This window comes from Lutra lutra, chromosome 5 (assembly GCF_902655055.1).
Source record: "Lutra lutra chromosome 5, mLutLut1.2, whole genome shotgun sequence".
Classification (NCBI taxonomy): domain Eukaryota; kingdom Metazoa; phylum Chordata; class Mammalia; order Carnivora; family Mustelidae; genus Lutra; species Lutra lutra.
Window position 1 is genome coordinate 95526687 of NC_062282.1, and position 26987 is coordinate 95553673.

At 34.9% G+C, this 26987-nt stretch overlaps 2 protein-coding genes across 6 annotated transcripts in view; both read right to left on the bottom strand.

Annotated features, from left to right (window-relative positions):
* ADAMTS6 (ADAM metallopeptidase with thrombospondin type 1 motif 6) overlaps positions 1 to 3337 on the bottom strand; it is a 312212-nt gene extending 308875 nt beyond the window's left edge. The window contains exon 1 of one of the 2 annotated variants that reach the window (XM_047730844.1): positions 3294 to 3337. The gene's annotated coding sequence lies outside the window, so the exon portion shown is untranslated. Of the gene's footprint in view, positions 1 to 671; positions 709 to 3293 lie in introns of those variants that run through there. The other variant, XM_047730845.1, reaches the window with a different exon arrangement.
* Positions 3338 to 12541: 9204 nt separating this feature from the next.
* CENPK (centromere protein K) overlaps positions 12542 to 26987 on the bottom strand; it is a 50530-nt gene continuing 36084 nt past the window's right edge. For 3 of the 4 annotated variants that reach the window (XM_047729755.1, XM_047729753.1, XM_047729754.1), the window contains 5 exons: positions 21031 to 21113; positions 20835 to 20933; positions 20143 to 20275; positions 13953 to 14006; positions 12542 to 13343 (listed from right to left, as the gene is read on the bottom strand). In XM_047729755.1, coding sequence (XP_047585711.1) covers positions 13185 to 13343; positions 13953 to 14006; positions 20143 to 20275; positions 20835 to 20933; positions 21031 to 21113 — 528 coding nt within the window. In that variant the 3' untranslated portion in view covers positions 12542 to 13184. Of the gene's footprint in view, positions 13344 to 13952; positions 14007 to 16503; positions 16597 to 20142; positions 20276 to 20834; positions 20934 to 21030; positions 21114 to 26987 lie in introns of all 4 variants that reach the window. The other variant, XR_007127418.1, reaches the window with a different exon arrangement.

Genomic DNA, 26987 nt, shown 5'->3' on the forward strand with positions numbered 1-26987 from the left:
TTTATATGCCAAAGCTTGTTAAAGATTTATTTATTTATTTTAGAGAGCGAGAGCTTGAGCAGAGGGGTGGGCAGGGGGAGAGAAGAAGGCTCCCACACAGAGCCCAACTCAGGAGTCAATCTCAGGACTCTGAGGTCATGACCTGAGCGGAAATCAAGAGTTAGATGCTTAACCAACTGAGCCACTAAAGCACCCTGGGATAACAATGACTCCTATATCTAAATGAACTTCATGTGACATAAACAGAAATCAACAAGTTTGTCTTTTCCATGTAGAAAATGGAACTCCAATGCTCTAAGTCTCTAGTCAGTATGGTTTTTTCAGCCCACTTTTCAGTTTCTTAACACGTATTCTACATATGATGTTCAGAGTTCTACATATAATGTGCAAAGTTTTGGTGGGAAAAATACGGAAAAGTGTGTTTATTTCATCTTAGAAATCAGAATTCCTCTCTGCTGCAGTCCAAATGTTTGTGTCCCTCTCAAAATTCATATGTTGAAATCCTAACGCCCAATATGATGGTAGTAGGAGATGGTTAAGTCAGAAGGGCAGAACCCTCATAAATGGAATTAATGTTCTTATAAATGAGATTTATGAGATCCCTCACCCCTTCCACCATGTGAGGACATAGTGGAAAGGTACTGGCGAGGAACCACAAAGAAGACCCTCACCTGACCATGCTGGCATCCTGATATCAAATTTCCAGGCTCCACAACTGTGACAAAAAAAAAAAAAATGTTCTTTATAAGTACCCAGTTTGTGGTATTTTGTTAGAACAGCCTGAACAGACCAAGACTCTCTCTTCTTTACTGTTAACACATTTTAAAAATATTTATTCTCTATTGTGAAGTGTCTCTATAGTCTTTTTACCAGTACAATTTTTAACTGGGATAAATATCTATTTACTGACTTTGAGAGTATTCCTTATATATTTCAGATTTGGGTTCTTTGTTGGATATAGATATTATAAACACTTTCTCCCATTCAATGCAATGCCTTCTAACTCTTTAAAAGAACTTAGCCTTTTTCTACACAGAAATTACTAATTCTAATATAGCCCATTTTAACTTTTTTTCTCTTATGTTTAAGTCTCTTTGTAAAGTTTATTACATACAATTGTCCTGAGCAATAACAACCCTTTGTCCTGCTGCCATTAGAAAATAAGAATATACATATCATGTTCCAGTCAAAATGAACACTTTATAGCCTAAATAAGCCAGAAGTAAGAGGGAAATCCAACACTGTCTTCCAAAAAACCTTGAGTATTTCCCATAAATTAACTTTCTACCAAAAAATTATTCTGTACTCTAATGCCTAAAGGTATATCACAACTTATGTGTATATAGTATACAGAAGTGATGTAGAAAAATTGATATTTTTTCCCACTATGAACATGCTAATGCAAACTTGGAAAGCTTGGAGGGATTTTTTTTCTTTAAACATAGGCTGTAATTTTTATCTGAATAACCAGATGTTCCAAAGTAGACATCCTTGCAAAATCTTTTCCAGAAACATTTTCTTTCTACATGTCTTCCTTTTATAACTAATATTAAAATTTGTGTGCTGCTTTTATCCTCCACACTCCTCCTAAGTTAGCTTTTCTCCTTGTTGAAGTATGTCTACTAACAGTTCTTTTAGGGACAGTATGCAGCAGGAAAGGTTTTCAGTTTTCATGTCAGAAAATCTGTTTTGTCCTCATTCTTGAATAATAGTTCAGCCAGTTATAGAATTCTAGGCTGATGGCTTTTTCCCCCCTCAGCATCAATATCTGTTATTGCAGATTGTTGCAGATTAAAGGTAAGTGCTATTTCTATCTTGCTAACCTATCTTTTCTCCTTACTATCTTTGAAAACTCTTTGTCCTTGATGTTTTGCAGTTTCACTAAACTATTTCATGATGTGGTTTTACCTTTATTTATCTTGCACAGTATTCAGTGAACATGTTTTTCTGAGTTGTTCTGCATACTGAAAATGTTTCAGCTCTTATCTATTCAAATATTACTTATTCATCATTCTCTCTTTTTTTTTAAAGACTTTATTATTTTAAAGACAGAGAGAGAGCTCAAGCAGAGGGAGCAGCAATCAGAAGGAGAAGCAGTCTCCCCACAGAGCAGGAAGCCGGATGCAGGACTCGGATCCCAGGACCTCAGGATCATGACCTTAGCCAAAGGCAGACGCTTAACCAACTGAGCCACCAAGGTGTTCCTGCAGCCCTTTTTAGATAGAAGAAACTTATTTCTTCAAACAATTTCAAAATACATATCTTAAAGTCTTCATCAGATAATCCATAAAATTAATTTCATTGAGAGTGAATGCTCCATTTGTTGGATGTTGCTACCAGGTAGGATACCTTCAGTTTCAAGTAACATAAAAAATCTGTCTCAATTTACTAAAACCAGAAGGAGAATTTATTATCTTATATATCATGTTCCCTAGTAAAGCATCCCTAGGGTCAACTAATTCACTGGCTCAATAACATTATCAGAATTTGTTCTCTCTCTTTTGCGACTCTGCCATACTAAATATGCCAGATTTGCCCATGGCAGCTCTCCTTATGGTTACAAAATGGCTAAACAGTTCCAGATGTTCCACAAAGACCCTATAACATCCAGCAGAAGAAAAGAAGTCATCTCCTCCTGTATATTTTTTTACTCAGGAAAAAAAATCTATCCCAGAAGTTCCTCAGAAGACATATATATTAAGTCAATATTGCATCAAATGTATTCCTAAGTAAATCACTAAAAAGGGGATTCAGACAGCCATGTTCAGTTTAGCTAAATACATGGCTGTGTAGACAAGAATGGATTATCCAAACAAAATTTAGTTCCCTTAGAAAGTAGGAAGAACAGAGGCCAAAAAAAAATGCTGCCCTGGTTGTCTTTGCATTAAATTTTTTCACTGATTTAATATTTGCTTTCCATGGTCATTTGACTAGGAAAACTGTTATGTTTATGGTTTGCCATTTTTATTCATTTTCTCCTCCTCTTTTTTGACCCTTTTTTACTTAGGAATTTTAAAATTGCTTTTAAGTTGCTAGTCTCTTCCAGCCCCAAGTCCATAACCAGTTACTACAGTGTTTAAACATTTCCATGATAAAATTATTTATTACTATATAATAAAATAATCCAAAAGTTAATGACTTAAAACAATAAACATGTATTTTCTCACCATTTCAGTGTTTCAGAAATTCAGAAATAATTTAGCTGAGTAATTCTGGCTCAGGGTCTTTCATGAGGTTGCTGTCAAGATTTTGGCCAGGGTTAGTTATCTGAAGGCTGAAAGTGGTTCACTTACACAGCTGAGACAGTGGTGCTTTGTTGGCAGGGGACCTCAATGTCTGCTCCTCTGTCCCTCAATACAAACTGAGTGTTGTCAATCATGGTGTCAGGCTTCTTCCAGAGCTTAGCAATCCAAATGAGTACAAGACAGAAGATACAGGAGTGCCTGGATGACACAGTCGGTGCAATGTCTGATTCTTGGTTTCAGCTTAGGTCAGGATCTCAGAGTCATAAAATCAAGCCCCAAGTCAGGCTCTGTGCTCAGTGCAGAATCTGCTTGAGATTCTCTCTCCCTCTCACTCTGCCGCTCTTGCTCATGCTCTCTCTCTCTCAAATAAATAAATCTTAAAAAAAAAAAAAAAGAAGTGGCAATGTGTTTTATGAGCTAGTCTTCAAAACTACACACTGTCTGTTTGCCATATTCTACTGGTCACAAAAACCAACACTGACATATGTGAAGGGGCTACCTAAAGACATGAATACCAGCAGAGAAGGATCATTGATCTTGGAGACTAGCTATTACACCCATCTGAGAATCAGTGGGTATTTCACATATCCCCACTTACTTCCTGGTCCTAAAGCTGTATCTTTGCATCTTTCTCTTACACCTCGCTAGGTTCACAGCTTGTTATAAGCCTCAGTAGTTTTTGTTTTAGATCTCCTTTCACAGAAGTTTTGGCTATGGAGACTCACTCAAGCCATTAGCTTCATTCAGAGGCCTTGATTCTAATCCTCCTTCTCATATGGAGAAGTATAATATTCTTTTCCAGGAAAGAATCAAATTCTCATATTTAGGGCACCTGGGTGTCTCAGTGGGTTAAGCCTCTGCCTTCAGCTCAGGCATGATCTCAGGGTCCTAGGATCAAGCCCCGCATCAGGCTCTCTGCTCAGCAGGGAGCCTGCTTCCCGCTCTCTCTCTGGCTGCCTCTCTGCCTATTTTTGATCTCTGTGTGTCAAATAAATAAATAAAATATTTAAAAAAAAAACAAATTCTCATATTTACTAAGTATTTTCTAAATCCAGAGGCAAATACAACTACGGCATCGTTTCCACTCATAGCTATTTTTCTTCTGATTTCTGAGCCATCAATGTTTATCTAGCTTTTAACTCTCTATTTTTTTCTTTTCTTTTAAATTTTATCAATGCTAAAAATTATAGTAAAGAGTACACTAATGAGTGAGAACTCATTCTTATCACTTTGAAGTCTTATTTTTTTAGCTTTTTATTTTAAACTAATTTTAAAGTTGCAAAAGTAGTACAGAGAGTTCCTATATATCTCTCACCTAGTTTCCCTAATGTTAACATCTTATATAACTAAATTAAAAATTACTGAGCTCAGTAGACTACCATTGGTACAATACTACTAACTAAATTATAGATCCCACTCAAATTTCACCAGTCTACCATTGCTGTTTTCCTCATCCAAGAGCCTGTCTAGTACTTGTAAATCATAGATCTGATAAAGGATTCGTTTCCAGAATATGCAAAAATTCTCAAAACTCCGTAAGATAACAGACAATCCAATTCCAAATGGGCCAAAAATGCCCAAATGCTTTATAGACTTTTCTCCATCCCTTTGTGTTTAGCCTTTCTGAATTATTTTGTATATGTCTCCTGTATATTGCAGTTGAATTTTGCTTTTTGGATTAAGGAGAGTCTCATTGTTATGATTAATATGTTTGGTCTCTTATCTGTATTAGGAGAGGCAGTCTTCCTTAGGACATGATCATTCCTGTTTGTTCTTGCTGACTGCAAAACTCCAGGGTTACTCATTTTTGGATACTGAGCACTTTCTGGAACTGGTCATACTGCAAGTAGGTATGTTAAGGTAACCACAATGTGGCTGAGTGATATTTTATCATATGAATGTACCACATTTTGTTTATACTTTTGCTTGTTGAAGAACAGCTATATTGCTTTCAATTTTTGGCAATTATGAAAAAGTCCTGCTATAACACTTGTGTGTGCAAGGTTTTATGTGGACATAAATTTTCAACGCATTTGGGTAAATACAGCATAATTGGTTGGTTAGCAAGTATCTACAAAGTATTGTTAAGAAATACCAAACTGCTTTCCACAGTGGCTGTATAATTTTGCATTCCCACCAGCAATGAATGAGAGTTCCTGTTGGTCCACATTTTCACCAGCATTTGATGTTATCAGTGTTTTGATTTTGGCCATTCTAGTAAATTTGCAGTGGTATCTCACTGTTGTTTACATTTCCCGAATGACATATGATGTGGAAATCATTTCATCTTATTTGCTGTCTCTGTATCATCTATGGTGAAGTGAGTGTTCTGGCCTTTTGTCTTCTTTTTAGTTGGTGTATTTGTTGTCTATTGTTGAATTTTAAGAGTTCTTTGTATATTTTGGTTACTTCTGTTATCTTTAAGAGATATGTATGTTGCAAATATTTTCTCTCAGTCTGTGGCTTATTTTTTCATTCTAACAGTGCCTTCAACAAAGCAGAAATTTTAAATTTTAATGAAGACCAATTTATTTTTTCTCTCATGGATTGTAATTTTGGTATTGTGTCTAAAAAGTCATCGTGAGGGGGACCTGGGTAGTACAGTCAGGTAAGGATCTGATTCTTGGTTTTGGCTCAGGTCACAATCTCAGGGTGGTGAGATTGAGCAATGTGTTGACTCCGTCTTAGCACAGTCACTGAGGTTTCCCTCTCCTTCTTCATCTGTCCCTCCCCCCAACTCATGTGCACACTCTCTAAATAAATAAATCTTTTTTTTTTAAGGCATCACAAAACCCAAGGTCAGACTAGATTACCTCTTGTGTTCTAGAATAGAACATAACACTCCTATGTATTTTTTTATAGCTGTGCATTTTACATTTAGCTCTATGATCAATTTTTGTTAAAGGTATGTCAGTGTCCATGTTTTTTTCTTTTTTTGGCATGTGCATGTTCTACCATGATTTGTTGGAAAAGACTCAACTTTACTAGATTATCTTTACTCCTTTGTCAAAGACCAGCTGACTATATCTGTATGGGTCTTATTCCTGAGCTCTCTATTCTGTTACATTGACGTCTCTTCTTTCATCAATATCAAGGCAGTGGCTTGGGTACTGTAGCTTTATAGTAAATCTCAAAGTTGGTATCAGTCTTCCATATTTGTTCTTCAGTATTTTGTAGCTACGCTGGATCATTTGCCTTTCTGCATAAACTTTAGAATCAATTTCTATTTCTAGCTTGCTGAGAGTTTTTATCATGAATGTGAGTTGGAAAATGGCTTTTTTTGTAATCTATTATTGGTATGGTCACGATTTTTCAGCTTTAGTCTGATGATGTCATGAATTACATTAATCGATTTTTTGAATGTTGAACCAGTTTTGTATATCTGGAACAAATGCTACTTGGCACTGGATAAATTTTTGTTCTACAATGTTGAATTTGTTTTATTTGGGATTTTTTGCACCTATGTTCATGACAGGTATCTATCTGTAACTTTCCTTTCTTATAATCTCTCTGTCTGGTTTTAGTATTCTGGTAATACTGGCCTTATAGAATGAGGAACTGTTCTCTCTGCTTCTATTTTCTGGGATGGACTGTACAGAATTGACATGATTTCCTTCTTATATGTTTGGTAGAATTAACCACTGAAACCATCTAGGTCTTATATTTTCTATTTGGGAAGCTTATTGTTGATTCCATTTCCTTAACAGATATAGCCTTATGCAGTCTAGCTATTTTTCCTTGTGTATGTTTTGGTAGATTATGTCTTTCACAGAACTGGTCCATTTCATCTAAGCTTTAAAATTTGTGGGTATAGAGTTGTTCATGATATAGCTTTATTTATCCTTTTAATTCCTGGGTTCAGTACTGCTGGCCCCTCTTTTCATTTCTGATATTAATCTGTCTCCTTTCTTTCTTGGTTAGCCTGGCAAGAGATTTATCAGTTTTATTGATATTTTCAAATAGCCAGCTTTTAGTTTCAATGATTATTTGAATCGATATCCTGTTTTCATTTTCCTTGATTTCTACTCTATTTTTTTTATCATTTTTCTTATTATTTTGGATTTAATTAGTTATCTGTACACCCAACATGGGTCTTGAGCTCACAATGCTGAAACCAAGAATCACATACTTTACCCAAGTGAATCAGCCATGTGTACCTACTTTGGATTTAATTTGCTCCTCCTTTTCTCATTTCCTAAGGTGAAATCTTAAGATTATTGATTTAGAACTTTTGTCTTTTCTAATATATTCAATGCTATAAATTTCTCTCTAACCTCCACTTTTGTTGCATCTCACAAATTTTGAGGAGTTATATTTTCACTGAGTACAAAATATTTAAGCATTTCTTTTGAAATGTATCTCTTTTGAGATACCTTAATGTATTTGTTTAGATGTTGTTTAATCTCCCAATATTTTGGGATTTTTCCAGTTATCTGTTATTGATTTATAGTTTAGTTCCATTGTAGTCCAAAAGCATAATTTGTAGTCTACTTTTAGAAATTTATTGGTGATGCAGAATGTGGTCTTAGTAAAATGTTCCATGTGTACATGAAAAGAATGTGTATTCTGCTATTGCTGGATTACTATCCTATAAATGTCAATTAGATCGAGTTGTTTGATGGTGCTGTTCACTTAAACTATATCCTTACTGGTTTTCTGCCTGCTGGATCTGTAATTATTGATAGAGTAATGTTGCAGTCTCTAACTGTGAATTCATCCATTTCTTCTTGCAGTTCTATTAGTTTTTGCCTTATATATTCTGATAAGTGAGATGCATACACATTAAAGATTATTACGTCTTTTTGGAGAACTGATAGCTTTATCAGTATGCAAAGTTCCTGTAATCCCATATCATTTTCCTTGCTCTGAATTCTGTTTTGTTTCAAATTAATGTAGCTAAGTCCAGGTTTCTTTTGATTAATGTTAGCATGGCATATCTTTCTCCGTCCCTTTATTCTTTATCTGAATCCTTATATTTCAGATGGGTTTCTTGCAGAAAACAGAGTCTGAGTCTTCTTTTTTTAACCACTTTGACAGTCTTTCCTGAATTGGTGTATTTAGTCCATGCGCATTCAAAATGATTATTAAATAATTATTATCTGGAGTAATATCTACCATATTTGTTACCATTTTCTATTCATTGCTTTTGTTCCCTTTGTTTTCCATTTTTTTTTAAAGATTTTATTTATTTATTTGACAGACAGAGATCACAAGGAGACACAGAGGCAGGCAGAGAGATAGGGGGAAGCAGGCTTGAGCAGAGAGCCTGATGTGGGGCTCGATCCCAGGACCCTGGGATCATGACCTGAGCTGAAGGCAAAGGTTTTAACCCCCTGAGCCACCCAGGCGCCCCAATTTTGTTCCATTTGTTTTCCATTTTTGTCTTCTCTAGTTTAAATGGAGTATTTTACATGATTCTATTTTCTCTCCTGTCTTAGCATATCAATTATACTAAAAATATTCATAGTGATTGCCCTAGAGTTTATAATATACACTTACCATTAACCTAACTTCACTTTCAAATAAAGGATGTTCTATAGAATTGAAAAATATAATTCTTGGTAAAAGCAACAAAGAAGCAAACTAATGAAAGCACTAACTCAAAAAGATATATTCAACGCCATGTTCACTTAAGCATTATTGACAATAGCCCAGATATGGAAGCAACCTAAGGATCCATCAGTGGATGAATAGATAAAGAAAAGGTAGCATATAAATACAATGGAATATTATTCATCTATAAAAATGAATGGAATTCACCATTTGTGACAAGGATGGACCTTGAGAGCATTATGTTAAATGAAAAAGAGAAAAAGTCATAGGTCATATGATCTCACTCACCTATATGTGTAACCTAAAAACAATAAAACAAGCTCATAGATACAAAGCAACAGATTGGTCATTCCCAGAGGCAGGGGTGGGGTGGAGAGTAGGCAAAATGAGTAAAGAGGGTTAAAATGAGTAAAGAGGGTACAAACTTACAGTTATAAAATAAAGAAGTCTACCCCAAAGATATAAATGTAGTGAAAAGGGCCACATGCACCCCAATGTTCATAGCAGGAATGTCCACAATAGTCAAACTATGGAAAGAGCCGAGATACCCTCCAACAGACAAATGGATAAAGGAGATATGGTCCATATATACAATGGAATATTACTCAGCCATCAGAAAGGATGAATATCCAACATGGATGGAACTGGAGAAGATTATGCTAAGTGAAATAAGTCAAGCAGAGAAAGCCCATTATCATATGGTTTTACTTATTTGTGGAACATAAGGAATAGCATGGAGGACATTAGGAGGAGGAAGAAAAAAATGAATTGGGGAGAATCGGAGGGGGAGACAAATCATGAGAGACTAACTATGGACTCCAGGAAACAAACTAGGGTTTTGGAGCAGTGGGAATGGGTTAGCCCAGTGATGGGTATTAAGGAGGGCATGTATTGCCTGGAGCACTGGTGCTCCAGCACTGGGTGGAATACTATATCAAGAACTAATGATGTACTGTATGCTAACATAATTAAAATAAATAAAATAAAGAAGTCATTTACAGCATGAGGACTATAGTTAATACTGTACTGCATATTTGGAAACTTGCAAAGAGAATAGATCTTAAAAGTTCTCATCACAAGTAAAAAAAAATTTGTTAACTATGATGACAGATGTTGTGGTGGTCATTTTGCAATATATACAAACAAAATCGTTATGTTGTGCACCTGAAACTAGTAAAATGTATATCAATTATACCTAGTTTAAAAAATCATTGTAAAATAGTTGTCAATATGTTAAGAAACAGGGGCGCCTGGGTGGCTCAGTGGGTTGAGCCGCTGCCTTCGGCTCAGGTCATGATCTCGGAGTCCTGGGATCGAGCCCCGCATCGGGCTCTCTGCTCAGCAGGGAGCCTGCTTCCTCCTCTCTCTCTGCCTGCCTCTCTGCCTGCTTGTGATCTCTCTGTCAAATAAATAAATAAAATCTTTAAAAAAAAATATGTTAAGAAACATTTTGTGTTATGTAATATATATGCTTATTTTTTTTTTAAGATTTTATTTTTTTATTTGTCAGAGAGAGAGAGGGAGAGAGGGCAAGCACAGGCAGACAGAATGGCAGGCAGAGGCAGAGGGAGAAGCAGGCTCCCTGATGAGCAAGGAGCCCGATGTGGGACTCGATCCAAGGACTCTGGGATCATGACCTGAGCCGAAGGCAGCTGCTTAACCAACTGAGCCACCCAGGCGTCCCTATATATGCTTATTTTTTAACACATTAATAAGATCAAGTGTCTTGATTTCAAAGTGTTGATGTGCAAAAATGTTATTTAGAAACATCTGATCCAAATATATGTTATAGTGAAAAAAGAACTAATAGCTAAATAAATACAACAGAAAATTAAAGACAATAGGGTATCAGGAATGTTAATACAGTTGTACAACCATATAAAACTGAAGTCTCAATGAGTCATATTCAAATGGATTGAATTATCAACCAAATAGAGATAGAATTTCTTCCAAATCAGTCCATACATACACATCAACCAATAACAAAGTTAAATATATTTTCTGGTAGACTAAAACAATTTTTTGTTTTTAAATTAAGCTAACATCACCATATGGTGTGGGAAAGTTAGAATGTGGTATTACTTTCTGATATTTTGCATGATCATATTTAAGAGTCAGTAAAATAGGGGCACCTGGGTGGCTCAGTGGGTTAAGCCGCTGCCTTCAGCTCAGGTCATGATCTCAGGGTCCTGGGATCGAGTCCCGCATCGGGCTTTCTACTCAGCGAGAAGCCTGCTTCCCTCTCTCTCTCTGCTTGCCTCTCTGTCTACTTGTGATCTCTCTCTGTCAAATAAATAAATAAAATCTTTAAAAAAAAAAAAGAGTCAGTAAAATAAAAAGCAATTCTAAGTCTTAATAGATTTCAGTAATTATCTTAAAGCAATGAAACTGAAAACACATAAAGGTCCTCAGAACTTGAAACATTTTCTCTAACATTCTCAAAACCACAGAAAGCTTACAAGAACTAAGCTGAGATGGAATATAAATCAAGACTAATTCTACTCTAACTTACTTTTTGTTTATAATTGAGCTCAAAAGTGGGCAAATAATCTTGCTATGTAAGAAGTCTGTAAGAAGAAATAAGATGTAATCATCATAGTTTTCTTAAATGTCTTCTATAAGATACTGGACTCAAAAGATTCTAACCATTATCTTTATGAGTAAAATGTGAAATGAAGACTCACCCAATAAAGCAAGACGTTTACTGCTTTATCTATTTCTTTCTGTAATTTGCAACACAAAGAAGTTCATGGACAACAGTACTACCTACTTTGTAGAATTATTGTCAGGTTTATACCGACTAAACCATTTCCCTTCTTCAGTAACTTCAAGAACTTAAAAGATACTCATTCCTTTGACCTGAATTGGAGTATTCTAGCAAAGTACTTTATATGTCATCTTCCCATAAAAGAACTTAACATTCTCTGAAATGTAACAGTATTTGTATTTTCTCTAAAAGGGATAAGATATACTCGGAATAGTATTTGCTTACTTAAAAAAAATTAAAGTAAGGTAAGAAAGAAATATGGATGATAAATATTAGAAAGCTTTTTCAAATATAAAAGTACACACTAAGTCCTCTTAGAAAACTAATGATACTAAGAGGATTTGGAATTCTCTAGTTTAGCTTGTTTATAATCTTGAATGAGTCTTATAATATCCTCATTTTTTATTTTATTTTATTATTATTATTTTTTAAGATTTTATTTATTTATTTGACAGAGAGAAATCACAAGTAGGCAGAGAGGCAGGCAGAGAGAGAGGAGGAAGCAGGCTCCCTGCTGAGCAGAAAGCCTGACGTGGGGCTCGAACCGAGGACCTGGGATCATGACCTGAGCCGAAGGCAGCGGCTTAACCCACTGAGCCACCCAGGCGCCCCTTATTTTATTTTTTTTTAAAGATTTTATTTATTTATTTGACAGAGAGAGATCACAAGTAGGCAGAGAGGCAGGCAGAGAGAGAGAGAGGAGGAAGCAGGCTCCCTGCAGAGCAGAGAGCCCGATGCGGGGCTCGATCCCAGGACCCTGGGATCATGACCTGAGCCGAAGGCAGAGGCTTTAACCCACTGAGCCACCCAGGCGCCCCATTATCCTCATTTTTTAACCTATGAAAAAAATCTATTTAATTAATTTATTAAAATATCATGCCACATCACCAGAAAAGCTAGAGATTTTTAGATAAGAAAATTTTATTTACAGAAAGTTCATGGAGAATTAACAAAATTTTATGAACACAATTTTGTTAACAATAACAGAATCAAGAATGATTATATATATAGTATTGCTTGTTATATAATACATACTAAAATATAGTTTTCATGCTACATTAATCCATTAGTTTTTTCTGTTCCAATTTTTAACAAATCCAGAAATAAGGCAGTATTTATGAAACAGACTGACTACATGCTTTTAAATTATGTACTCCATCTACATCAGATACTCTCAATTTAAAAACTACCTGCAAATTACATGGACTTTCCATTATAATTCCTAAATTTAAAGATATAAGCACGAAATGGAACGCAAAATGCATAAGATAGTCATAAATTTCAAAAGGAAAAAATTACATAAGCAATATTATAAATTAACAAAGAATTTCCCAAAGAATATTGCAGAAGGTATATAAAAATTTTTAGAATTATTAAGTCTAGAATATTTTTACTTCCATTCTTTTCCATCCGGTTGAAACCACCAAAGCACTGACTGAATTGAAAGAATCATTTATAAATGAATAGTAGATGGCACATACCATTTTATGGATAAAAGGAAGAGGGACTATGTACTTTGATTTGCAAATAATGTTCTTTATCCAAGTAAATCCTCAGTGTTTCTATTACCCTTAAACGACAAGATTCGTTAAGTACTGTGTAAAAAAAGAGACCATCTTTTACTGATGGAAGGCTTCTAATCTTATTCGGGTTGGATCTTCTGGATGTCTCAAGGCAATTCCATTACGAAGGAGCAGCTCAATATAAGGTGGCCAAAAAGAATCACTAATTTTGACATATGGATCATGTGGAACATCAAATAATCTATTTAAAAGAATCTAGGAAAAAATATCGTTTAAGATATACCATACTTAGTAAAAAAATGATAGTTATAATAAAACATTAAAAATTTGTTTACCAAAGAATGTTAATCTCTTTTCATTTTGAATAATTGCTTGTTATAATATCTATGTATTAACTTAAATAATTTTCTTCCTTTAAAAAAAACTGCAGATATTAATAAATGGAAACATCTTTAAAACTGTGAACAAGTTTCTGCAACTTTCTGGAAAGAAACCTTAAACATGTAGTTCAGATAGAATAGAGATGCCAACTAAAGATTCCATCCATGTAAAAGCATAGGGTTTCACTGTGCAAATCCTAAATAACATCATAAAAATTTTTTTAAAGTAATAATCTTGGGAATATGATTAAGGGCTAGTCCCCAATTTTGTGTTCTTTTAAAAAAATGACAATATTCCTTCTAGTAAGATATAAAAAATAGACCCAGTCTTATACTAAAGATAAATTAATATAAATATATTTAATAAAGTTTAGTATATTTAAGAACTTACACATTATTTTCTGCTTTGACCCTGTGTATAATCGTTCAGAAATCACTAATTAAAAGAAATCTTGAAGACAAAACAACTACACAAAACACTTACCTCTAACATTTCATGCAGTGTTATCAGCTGTACAGTTGATTCTTGAATGTTTTTCTTTGACAGAAATGTGAATAACAAAAAATTAACAATTCAATTCTGCCAATGGCAGATTAGACTATAGTTATCACAAAAATTTTTAAATGTAATATTTCTTAACTGCTATGGTACCAGGTATACCAAAACCAAGTATTTTTAATTAGGTGATTTTAAAAGAATTCTGAAAGTAAACAATCTGCTTGTATTAAACAGGTTCATAAAAACAAAGTTCAAACAACCTCTAAGAGACTGAAAACTTTTGCAATTACAAGAAGATACACAATTCAAACTATCTACAAATATATAATGGATAAATTATATTATACATAATATATATATTCATGTTATCGAAAGTCTAATGTTTGAACTCTCCAATCAAAATATCTCAAACAAATGGCATTCCAAATAGTATTTATACAGCTTCAGGACAGGAAACTTACTTCGCAGGGAGCCTTGTTCAACTTTCAATAGTTCTTGACAGTTCCTAATGTTAAATCAACTCACTGCTTCCTTTTTCCTTGGAATGACTGAGAATAAATCCCATTCTAATCCGAGCCAAGAACCCCTCAAATATTTGAAAACAGGCATTATGAGCCCTGAGTTTTCGCCATATTAGTCATCATTAGTTCCTTCAATTATTTTTCATAAGCCATAGCCTTGCAGCCCCTCATATCATGGGTGTTCTCTAAATGTGTTTAATTTATCTTGTTTTTTCTTTTTCAATCCAGTCTCCATATGATACAAATGTGATTTAAACAGCAAAGATGAAAAGGAAGACACACTTCCATACTTACAGGTGCTGGAATTTTATTCATCAAGTTTATTCATCATCAGCTTTTGGACATCTATTTTACCCTGCTGACTATCATCTAAAATGCCTAAGCTTCTTTCATATATCTAGCTAAGATAGGTTTCCTTCATTCTTCAGTGTTTTAAAACCAAGAAAGATATTCTAAGTACCTCCACTAAATATTATCCCCATTTTATTTGGCCTAGTTCCAGCCAACTGAAAAATACAGTCCTAATTCTGTCATCCAGTATATTTACTATCTAGCTCCCTTAGTTTCTTATCATTTGCATGTTTTCATCACCATGCCTTCTACCTATTTATATAAACTCCTATTAAAAATATTCCATAGGACATCTCAGGGCGCCTGGGTGGCTTAGTGGGTTAGGCCTCTGCCTTTGGCTTGGGTCGAGATCTCAGGGTCCTGGGATCAAGCCCTGGATTGGGCTCTCTGCTCAGCGGGGAGCCTGCTTCCCCCAATCTCTGCCTGCCTCTCTGCCTATCTGTGATCTCTCTCTGTCAGATAAATAAATAAAATCTTAAAAATAAATAAATAAATAAAATAAAAAAATATTCCATAGGACATCTCTTCATACCCACAGGTCCTGTGCCTGTGCTTTAACATAAACACCTTATTGTACAAAAAAACCCAAACCAAAACAAAACAAAAAAACTCACAAAAACAAAAACAAAATAAAACCAAAAACCAAAAACCAAAAAAAAAAAAAAAAAATAAAAAAAAAAAATCAATAGGACAAGGATCTAAAGGGGGTCTGCTAGAAATCTCCTTCCAGGATAATACTAATTCTAATCAGCAGCTTGAGTTCAGACATTTAATTAATTACAAAGTCACCTACTATAATGATGGCTAGTATTTTCCCATACCAGTCAAAGATTACTGGGGAGTCCTTATAAAGTCTAATGTAGGGGCCCCTGGTGGCTCTGTCAGTTAACCATCTGCCTTCCACTCAGGTCATGATTTTGGACTCCTGGGCTCCTACCCCACATTGGGCTCAGACCCTGCATCGGGCTCGGACCCCGCATCAGGCTCGTATCCCACATTGGGCTCCTTGCTCAGTGGGGAGTCTGCTTCTCCCTCTGCCCTTCATCCGCTCGTGCTATCTCTCTCTCTCTCTCACCCTCTCTCAGGTAAATAAATAAGTAAAATCTTAATTTAAAAAAAATTAAACTCTTACATAAGTACAGGTATACTAAAGAAAGAGTAAAAATGTGATTCCTGAGTAAAGATAGTAAAACTGGATCTCAAAATCACTGACTTCTAATACCTTGCTAAATAAGAGTGGTTAAAAAAAGCAGCTTTCAGTAGTGATGAAAACAAACAGAACTAAAGAACTGATACAGAAACAAACAGCTACAAAGCACAGATTAAAACATAAATGTTTGAGATAAAGAAAAAGCAGAGGAAAAATATAATGAGAGCAAACCAAGAAAAAAAATGTTTCAGCGTAAAGATATGAAAAAAACCTGCACCCCTGGAGCAAATAATACTTTATATGTTAAAAAAAAAAGATATGAAAAACAACATGACATAATAAAATAAAATTTACATGAAATGAAATGTGACCTAAGTCTGTCCCTAAAAACAATGCCAACTTCAAAGCAAAACTAATATTGAATGATCAACATTGTGATGTATCTCTGTTAAATTACTGAAGTTCAAAGACAAAGAACTCTTCAGATATGTACTTGAGGTATCTAGAGGCTTACCTCAGATCTCCACAGCACATTCTATTTCAGAAGAATGGAGCAGTCCCTACCAGATCTTAATTTTTTTTTTAATGTGCTGAAAATATCCTTTGACTATAAAAGCAAACAAAGTATTTTCATCATTCAAGAACCTCAGAAATAAAATGCCCAGGAATTCTACTTGAACAATTTACTTATCAAAGAAATCCATCAAATCAAACTAGTTAAAATTAAAAACTCAAATGTTAAAAGATGATAAGCATAGAATCCAATACAATATAAAATCAATACATCTAATCCAATATAATACAGAATAAAAATGCTATAAACCTGCCAAAAATTAAAATAAATAACACAAATTGTAATGAAGGTATAGGAGGAAGAACGTTAATTTCCTCATCTTGCATAGCAGGGAGTCAATGAATGCTGTCTAAAATTGAAAGATGAAATTTAAAAACATATTATAATCTTTTATAATGTTTTTCATAATTTGTTTTCTCTATATTAGGGATCTCTCCAGAATTAAAATCATTTGAAGCAAAGAAATATTTATCTGAGTTAAATAAATCATCCTCACTCATTTTTCTATCAAATTCAGTAAAATTACATGTAATACTTATTTTATACTGGCCTATACAAAACTACACTGATCTGGGGGCACCTGGGTGGCTTTGGCTCAGGTCATGGTCTTGGGGTCCTAGAATCGAGCGCAGTATTGGGTTCCCTGCTTGGCAGAGAGCCTACTTTTCCCTCTACCTGTGTATGCTCTCTCTCTCAAATAAATAAATAAAATCTTTATTAAAAAAAAAAAACTACATTGATCTGCACATTCATTCATCAATCTATTTATACTTCTGTTTACAAAGACGTCTCAAATGATGTTCACCTAATGTTAATGAGGTGGTGGAGGGATTCAAGTTTTTTCTTTTTGTACACATCTTTGAATGATAAAGCCCAGTGTTATGGATGGAACTGTGCCTCTCAAAATTCACATGTTCATGTCTCATCCCCCATGGTGACTATATTTGGAGATGAAGCCCTTAAAGAAGTAATTAAAGTTAAATGTGACCATAATGGTGGTATCCTAACCCAGCTGGACAGGTGTCTTTCTAAGACAAAGAGACACCAGAGAGCTCTCTACTCTCGAACAGAGAAAAGGCCATGTGAGGACACAGCAAGAAATGGTTGTCCAGGAAAAAAGGCCTCAGCAGAAACCAACCCAGTGACATTTTGACCTTGGACTTACAGCTTCCAGAACAGTGAGAAAATAAAATCTTTCATTGAAACCATTTAATCTGCAGTATTTTATTAAGGCAGATTGAGTCAATTAATACATCCAGTATTACTGCTTGACAGAGAAAGAGAAAAAAAAAAGAAAGTAATCTATCATTTTATAACATGTATCAACAGGTCATATACTTCATTTAAAAGAAGTGAGTTTATGGGCGCCTGGGTGGCTCAGTGGGTTAAGCCTCTGCCTTCGGCTCAGGTCATAATCTCAGGGTCCTGGGATCGAGCCCCGCATCGGGCTCTCTGCTCAGCAGGGAGCCTGTTCCTTCTCTCTCTCTGCCTGCCTCTCTGCCTACTTGTGATCTCTCTCTGTCAAATAAATAAAATCTTCAAAAAAAAGTGAGTTTATTAAATACGACTTGACAAATCCATGATGGCTTCTGGTGATCAATGATTCCCTTTTAGAATCCCTCAAAACCTCTGGTTCTATTATTGGAGAAGTTTGAGAAATTTTTTAAAAAATGTTGAAAACAGGCAAGACTGGAATCAGAAAATGTCACTGAGTTATTGTAGGATTATGATCATTAAGAGGCAGGGAATTCTGAACTTAATGAAATGGTTAACAGAAGGCTGTCAATAATTTTAGAAATGAACAAGGTGTATAAATAACAATGGATAGAATGGGAGACATAGTACATAAAATATGTAAAGCCTCCTAATAGTTACAATGAAGAAAGGGAAGAATAACAAATACAGATTATAAGAAAACAAAGAGAATTCTCTCTCCTTTTCCTAGTATACTCATAGTCATTGAATAAATATGAACTCAGAAGGTACTATAATACATATGTAAGATAATAGACCTACGAAGATGAAATCAACACATCAAGGAGCTCAGAGTGCATGGTGGGTGAACAGAGAGATAGACATAAATGATCACTACAAAATCCTGTGACAAATGGTAATAAAATGGCACATAAACTTCACTTAATACTTCACACAGGGGCATGCCTAAGTCGCGCAGTCGGTTAATTGTCCAACTCTTTTTTTTTTTTTTTCAGAGACTGTATTTATTTATTTGCGGGAGAGGGTGAGAGAGAGAAGGAAAGGGCATAAGCAGGGAGGAGGGCCAAAGGGAGAGGGAGAAGCAGATTCCCAGAGGAGCAGGGAGCATGATGTGGGGTCCGATCCCAGGACTCTGGGATCATGACCTGAGCCAAAGGCAGATGCTTAACCAACTGAGCCATTCAGGGACCCAAAGCATCCAGCTCTTGGTTTTCGGCTCAGGTTTGATCCCAGGGTCATGAGATCAAGCCCCATGTCAGGCTCCACGCTCTGCCAGAAGACTGCTTAAGTTTCTCTCTCCCTCTCCCCCTCCCACTGCCACACACACTTTCTCTCTAATAAATAAGTCTAAAAAAAAATACTTCATGCAAAAGATGATGTTTGATTATTAAGTAAGAATTTGCTAACCTCATCAGATAGGAAGTGTTTTGTAAGCAGATGGAATAAAACGTATTAGGCACGAAAAGAGACAGGTCATTGCATACTTGCTGGGACTAGAGTGGTATAGTTGAACAGATTCATGCAAGAGATGAATAAAGAATGGTTGGACAGGAGGCTAAAGAGATAGACAGTCAAATCCATTACTCTATACTTTATAGCCTTCATCCAGTAGGGAGCCATCAGTTTTTTGTTGAAAAATGATGAAAATACATATTTTTAGAAAGATGATTCTGGTGCTGGTTTCAATGCCTACTCTACTTCCACAAGTTCTATTTATTTATACTATATACTGTTTTTAAAAAAGGAATTAAAGTAGTTGTTACCAATCTTGTGTCACCAAATAAAATAATTTCTAACTTTTGTGGAAAAGTTTTATTCCATCATAACTACTAGTAAAATAGTCAAGAACTTACAATAACTAATAGCTATCGTCTGATTTTAAAAACTTACATATGCTCACCATGGAAAATTTGGAAAAGAGTAAAAACAAAAACAAAAACAAATCTCACCTAAAATCCTAGCTCCCAGACGTAGGCACTATTACATTTTTTGTTACAGATTAGACTCATAAAATTTAGTTAGCTATGTTTAATCCATTTAACAATAAATTGTGAGCATTTTCGTAACTCTTCTGGTAGTGTTCAATATATTATTTTTAAAAGGTTTATTTTTTCCCCCTACCATACGGGTAAATATTTAAAAATGCATTTAATCCTGTTTTATTGAACTATCAATATTATCAACTAGAATTATAATATCTTTCAATCAATATTATAATATGAAATATTTCTGTACATGTATCTATGTGTTTCTTTGAAACGTATATAATAAACTTACAAAAATTTATCAGAAAATTTACATTTGAACTTATGTGAAACAGTATCATATATAAATATCTACATGAATGTGTTCTCTAAAACTTACCTTTTTCTTTTTCTTTATAACATTTCTATCAGGCAGAGGAAAATGATCTTCCAGAAACTCACCCAAGGTAACCAAGAGTTTCTCCTTATATTCTTTTATATCATGCATTTTAGTTTTCAGCTCACCAAAGATTCTAAAAGATATTTTTAAAATTAAGAGAAATATTTTACTGATAAAATACATAAAATACATAAATATATGTAACTGGTAACTCATGAAGTTGATCAAACACTTTTTTCAAACTTCATTTGTTCAAACGAAATAACTAGCTTTATGAAAGTACAAATCTCGGGACCACCGCATGGCTCAGTGGGTTAAGCATCTGCCTTCAGCTCAGGTCATGATCCCAGGATCCTGGGATCATGTTCTGCATCAGGCTCCATGCTCCATGCTCCTCTGTCTCTGTAGCTACTCCTGCTCCTCCTGCTACTAATGGGCTCTTTCTGTCCCTTTCTCTCTGACAAATAAATAAATAAAATCTTAAAAAAAAAAAAAGTAAGTAAAACTTTCTATTTAACATGCAGGGAAACTATCCATCAAGTCATTAATCAAATGTCATGTAACTAACAGCAGGCAAAAGTTAAAAATAAAACTCACAATTTCTAGTAAAATTTCCCTTCTTTTCATGTACATATTTCATGTAACATTAAAAAATAACTTTTTCCTATTTCAAAAAATTAGAATACAAATACCTGGATTCAGAAAATGTCACAACCTGATGTTTCAATTCATTGTGTAGTACATTAAGAGATTCCAGTATCTGTTGTTGTTCATTGAACCACTGTTGCTCCCTTTAAACATGGAAAAACAATACCAACACAGCCAAATAACACATTAATACCAATTCAATATATATCAGTGATTAAAGGTAATATAATATAGTTATACCTTTCCAAGTCTTCCTTTAACTTTTCATTCTTTGACTGAATAGTAGAGAGTACCAATTCAAGATCATGTCTCAATTTTTGGAACTAGAACAAAATAATTCAAATTGCTTAGTCTATAATCTTATAAATAGTTATATTTTTTAATGAGAGTGAAATTTACATTAATTGTTTAGGATAGATAGTCAGAAATCAAGAGCAAAAAAGCCTACCAGTAAGCCTGAAAGGAAAATATACAGCAGATATTAGGTTCTTTGTAACATTTCATTTGTTAAATTCAAAAACGTAAGTAGTTTTGAGCAATACATTTTAATTTGATAGTGAAAGACGATTAAAAAATAAGTTTTCAGTAATCAGTTAGATTAGGTCTCTTTTCTAAGGAAACTATACAAAAACAGACACAAATGATTATCATTCATTTAACAAATATATATTGATCGTAGACTACCAGGCATTGTTGAAGGAGTCAGGGATTCAAAGATGAACACAGAGGAGAACTGAGACAAACAAATATATAACTCCAGTAAGTGATGAGTATCATGAAGTTACCAGTTACCTTAAGTTACCATAAGTCAAAAATAGGAACACAGACAGACATGAGGAATAGGAATGACTCTTTTAGGTAGTATGACATAGAGAGACCTCTCTGATCAGCTTAACAGTACAGCAGCAGATAAAGAAGACATGAGATAAGACATGACCATTTCTAGCAAAAGAATGTTCCAAGCAGAGAAAATTGTAGGTACAAATGCACTGAGGTAAAAGCATGTATGACGTATTTGAGAAACATCAAAGAAGACTGTGTGGCTATAGAAAATTATAATAACATCTGGAGTTTTTTCTAGTATCTTTTTGTTTCTAGAACATATTAGCTAATATTCCTTTCTTCTGATGTCAAGGGTTTCCATTAGCTTTTTACACATCTAAATCAGTGATAATTTAAGGATGTATATCATAAACCTTATAGCAACCACAAAAAAGGGGGGGGGACTAACCAGTAAACCAATAGTATAAGTAAAATAGGTTGATTTTCAAAACTACACAAGTCAGGAAATTGGAAAGAGAGGAAAACAGGAACAGAGAAAAGGTAATACAAATAGGAAAGAAAAATCAAGTACAAAGATTTCAGAGCAACCACACTGACATTACATTAAATATGAACTAACAATATAATTAAATTAAAAATAAATAATAGAAAGGTAACTGGAAAAATCTGCAAACACTTAAACATTAAAAACGTACTTCTAAAAAAATCCATGAGTCAAACAAGTAATCCACAAGAAAAAAATGATTATGCATTACTTGAAAATAAAAACAAAATAACAATTTCTGGGGTGAAGCAAAAGCAGTACTCTGATGAGAATGTATAGCAAATAAAGCCTATATTAGAAAAACAAAAGCTCTTGGGGCAGCTGGGTACTTCAGTCCCTCAAGCACCTGCCTTCTGTTCAAGTCATGATCACAGGATCCTGGGATGGAGCTCTCCCACCCCTCATCAGCTCATCAGTCTGCTTCTCCCTCTACTCCTCCTGCTCATGCTCTCTCTCTCTCAAATAAATAAAAAAAAAATCTTAAAAAAAAGAAAAAAACAAAAGCTCTCAAATTAAGGACAGCTTCCACCATAAGAAAAAGAACAAATAAAATAAAAAGTACACTGAATAAAAAGTAAGACAAACAAGAAGAAAATTGGGGGTGGGGGGGCCAATGAAACCCAATCAATGAAACCCAAAGCTGATTCTTTGAGGTGGTCATCATAATTACCCACACTAATTACAATAGGAAAAAAGAACAAAAATTAATAACATTAGGAATGAGAGAGGTGACATTACTATAAACATTGAAATGATAATACAGGAATATTAAGAACAAACTGAATAAATGTAACAAATTAGAGGAGATGGACAAACGCTTTAAAAGACACAAACTAGGGGCGCCTGGGTGGCTCAGTGGGTTAAGCCGCTGCCTTCGGCTCAGGTCATGATCTCAGGGTCCTGGGATCGAGTCCCACATCGGGCTCTCTGCTCAGCAAGAAGCCTGCTTCCCTCTCTCTCTCTCTCTGCCTGCCTCTCCGTCTACTTGTGATCTCTCTCTCTGTCAAATAAATAAATAAAAAATCTTTAAAAAAAAAAAAAAAAGACACAAACTACTACTTATTCAGAGAAAAAAAGAAAAACCTAACTAGCCATAAAAAAACTGAATTTGTGGCTAGAAATCTTCCCACAAAGAAAACTCTAGGCCTAGACGGCTTCATCTGTGAATTCTAACAAACATTTAAGGAATAAATAATACTTATTCTATACAAACTCTTTTGAAAAGAGAATACTTCTCAACTCATTCTATTAGGCCTGATGCCAAAGTCTGACCAAGATGTCACAAGAAAAGAAAACCACAGATTACTATCTCTCATTAACATAGACAGAGAAAATCTTAATAAAGTTTTACTAAATTAAATCCATCAATAAATAAAAAAGATTAAGCAAAGTGGGTTTTCCCCAAGAATAAATGGTTAAGCAGATAATTTTTTAAAAAAATCAGTGTACTAATAAGTCAATTAATTTGCATAGTCATTGTATAAAATTAATATACAGCAACTGCTGCATATCTATACATTCATAATGAAGTGGTAGAAAGAGAAATTAAGAAAACAATCTATTTACAAGCACGCCAAAAACAATATAATACCTAGGAATAAACTTAACCAAGGAGGTGAAAGATCTATACTCCAAAAACTATAAAGCAATGATGAAAGAAATTTAAAATGACACAAACAAATGGAGAGGTATTGCATGCTCATGGACAGGAAAAACCAAAATTTTTTATTTTTTATTAACATATATTATTTGTTTCAGGGGTATAGATCTGTGATTCATCGGTGTTACACAATTCACAATGCTCACCATAGCACATATTGTCCCCAAAATCCATCACCCAGCCACCCCATCCCTTCCATCCCCCTCCACTCCAGCAAACCTCAGTTTGCTTCCTGAGATTAAGAGTCTCTTCTAGCGGGGTGCCTGGGTGGCTCAGTGGGTTAAAGCCTCTGCCTTCGGCTCAGGTCATGATCCCAGGGTCCTGGGATTGAGCCCCACATCGGGCTCTCAGTTCAGCGGGGAGCCTGCTTCCCTTCCTCTCTCTGCCTGCCTCTCTGCCTACTTGTGATCTCTGTCTGTCAAAAAAATAAATAAAATATTAAAAAAAAAAGAGTCTCTTCTAGGAAAAATCAATATTGTTAAAAAAAATGTCTATACTATCCAAAGCAATCTACAGATTTACACAATCCCTATGAAAATACCAATGGCAGTTTTCACAGAACTCAGAAAAATAATTCTAATTTCTATGGAACCCCAAAAAACCCCAAATAGCCAAAACAATATTGAAAACAAACAAAAGCTGGAGGTTTCACAATCCCAGATTTCAAGATATTCTATAAAGCTGTAGTAATCAAAACAGTACGTCATAGCACAAAAACAGATACATAGATCAATGGAACAGAATATAGAGTCCGGAAGTAAATCCATGCTGTTATGGTCAATTAATCTACAACAAAGGAAGCAAGAATATACAATGGGAAAAAGACCATTTCTTCAACAAATGGGAAGAAGGATGGGAAGACTGGACTGCTACATGCAAAAATATGAAATTGGGCCACGTTCTCATACCATACAGAAAATAAACTCAAAGTGGATTAAACACCTTAATGAAAGACCTAAAACCGTAAAATTTCTAAAACACAGGCAACCATAGAAATTTCTTTGACATCAGCCATAGAAATATTTTTCTGGCTATGTCTCCTCTGACAAGGAAGACAAAAGTGAAATTAAACTACTGAGACCACACCAAAATATAAAAGAAACCATCAATAAAATTTACTGAATGGGAGAAGATATTTGGAAATGCTCTGATAAGGGGTTCATATCCAACTATATAAAGAACTTATACAACTCAATACCAACAAAAATAAAAAATCCAGTTAAAACTGGGCAGAGGACCTGAATAGTCATTTTTCCAAAAAGAACACACAGGGTGCCTGGGTGGCTCAATAGGTTAGGTGTGTGCCTTTGGCTCAGGTCAGGGTCCTGGGGTCCTGGGATCAAGCCGGGCATTGGGCTCCCTATGTAGGCTTGTCCCTCTCCCTCTGCGCCACCCCCAGCCTCCAATCGTGCTCACTTTCTCTCTCTCAAATAAAATCTTAAAACAGAAAAAACAGAGGACATACAGATGGCCAACAAACACATGAAGGTGCTCAAGATAACTAACCATCAGGGAAATACAAATTAAAACCACAGTGAGATATCATTATATAACTATCAGAATGGTTATAATCAAAAACACAAGAAAATACAAAAGTTGGCAAGGATGTAGAGAAAAAAGAATCTTTAAGCACTATTGGTGAGAAAGCAGATGGACGCAGCCACTGTAGAAAACAGTATGGAGGTTCCTCAAAAAATTAAAAATAGAATCACCATATGATCCAGTAAGTCTACTACTAGGTATTTACCCAAAGAAAAAAAAAACATTAATTTGAAAAGATATATATATATAACACTATGTTTACTGTAACATTATTTACAATAGCCAAGATATGAAAGTAACCTAAGTGCACTTCAATAGACAGATAAAGAAGATGTGGTATATATTTGCTATCATCTTGCCATTTGAAACAATTATGAATGGATCTAGAGGGGATAATGCTAAGCAAAAGACATCAGACAGAGAAAGACTACTACCATATGATTTCACCTACATGTGGAATTTAAGAAACTAAAGAACAAAGAAAAAAAAACAGAGTCTTAAATATAGAGAACACACTAGGTTGCCAGAGAGGAGGTGTATGGAGGGATAGGGAAAACAGATAAAGGGGATTAATAGTGTACCTATCTTGAAGAGGACTAAAACATGTATAGAATTATTGAATCATTATATTGTATACCTGAAACTAATATAATATTCCATGTTTTTAAAAATCAATGTAATTTTTTATATCAACAGACTAAAATAGAAAAAAAAAATCTTCTCAATGAATTTCGAAGAATAAATGACAAAATTCAATAATAATTCATGATTTTGGAAAAAGATGCCATAAATTGTAATAGAAGGTAATTTCCTCAACTTAATTAAGGGAATCTACAAAAAACCTACTACTAACATCACACTTAATGATGAAAGAGTGAATGCTATCCACTAAGGTCAGGAACAAGGGAAAAAAATGTCCATTCTTACCATTTTCATTAAGTATGTTACTAAATGTTCCATGGGCACCTGGGCACTCAGTCAGATAAGCCACCGACTCTCAATATCTGCTCAGGTCATGATCACAGTGTCGTGAGATTTAGCTCTGTGTTGGGCTCTGCACTCAGTGGGGAATCTCCTTGGGATTCTCTCCCTCTCCCTCTGCTAGTGCACCCTCTTGTTCTCAAATAAATAAATCTCTAGGGGCACCTGCGTGGCTCAGTGGGTTAAGCTGCTGCCTTCAGCTCAGGTCATGGTCTCAGAGTCCTGGGATCGAGTCCCACATTGGGCTCTCTCCTCAGCAGGGAGCCTGCTTCTCTCTCTCTCTCTCTCTGCCTGCCTCTCCATCTACTTGTAATCTCTGTCAAATAAATAAAATCTTTAAAAAAAAAAAAGGCATTAAATAAATAAATCTCTAAAAAAAATAAATAAATGTTCTAGAACAGTACAATAAGCCAAGAAAAGCATATGAAAGGTATGTAGGGGCACCTAGCTGGCACAGTCAGTTAAACACCTGATTCTTGGTTTCAGCTCAGATCACAATCTCAGGGCTGTGAGATCCAACCCCGAGTCCAGCTCCATGCCCAGCGTTGAGTTTGCTAGAGAGTCTCTCTCCCTGTCCCTCTGCCCCTCTTGCTCATGAGAAGGAAAGAAAGGAAGGGAAGGAAGGAAGGAAAGAAGGAAGGATATGAAAGGCATCCAGCTGTAAAGGAATAAAATATAATTTCCTCT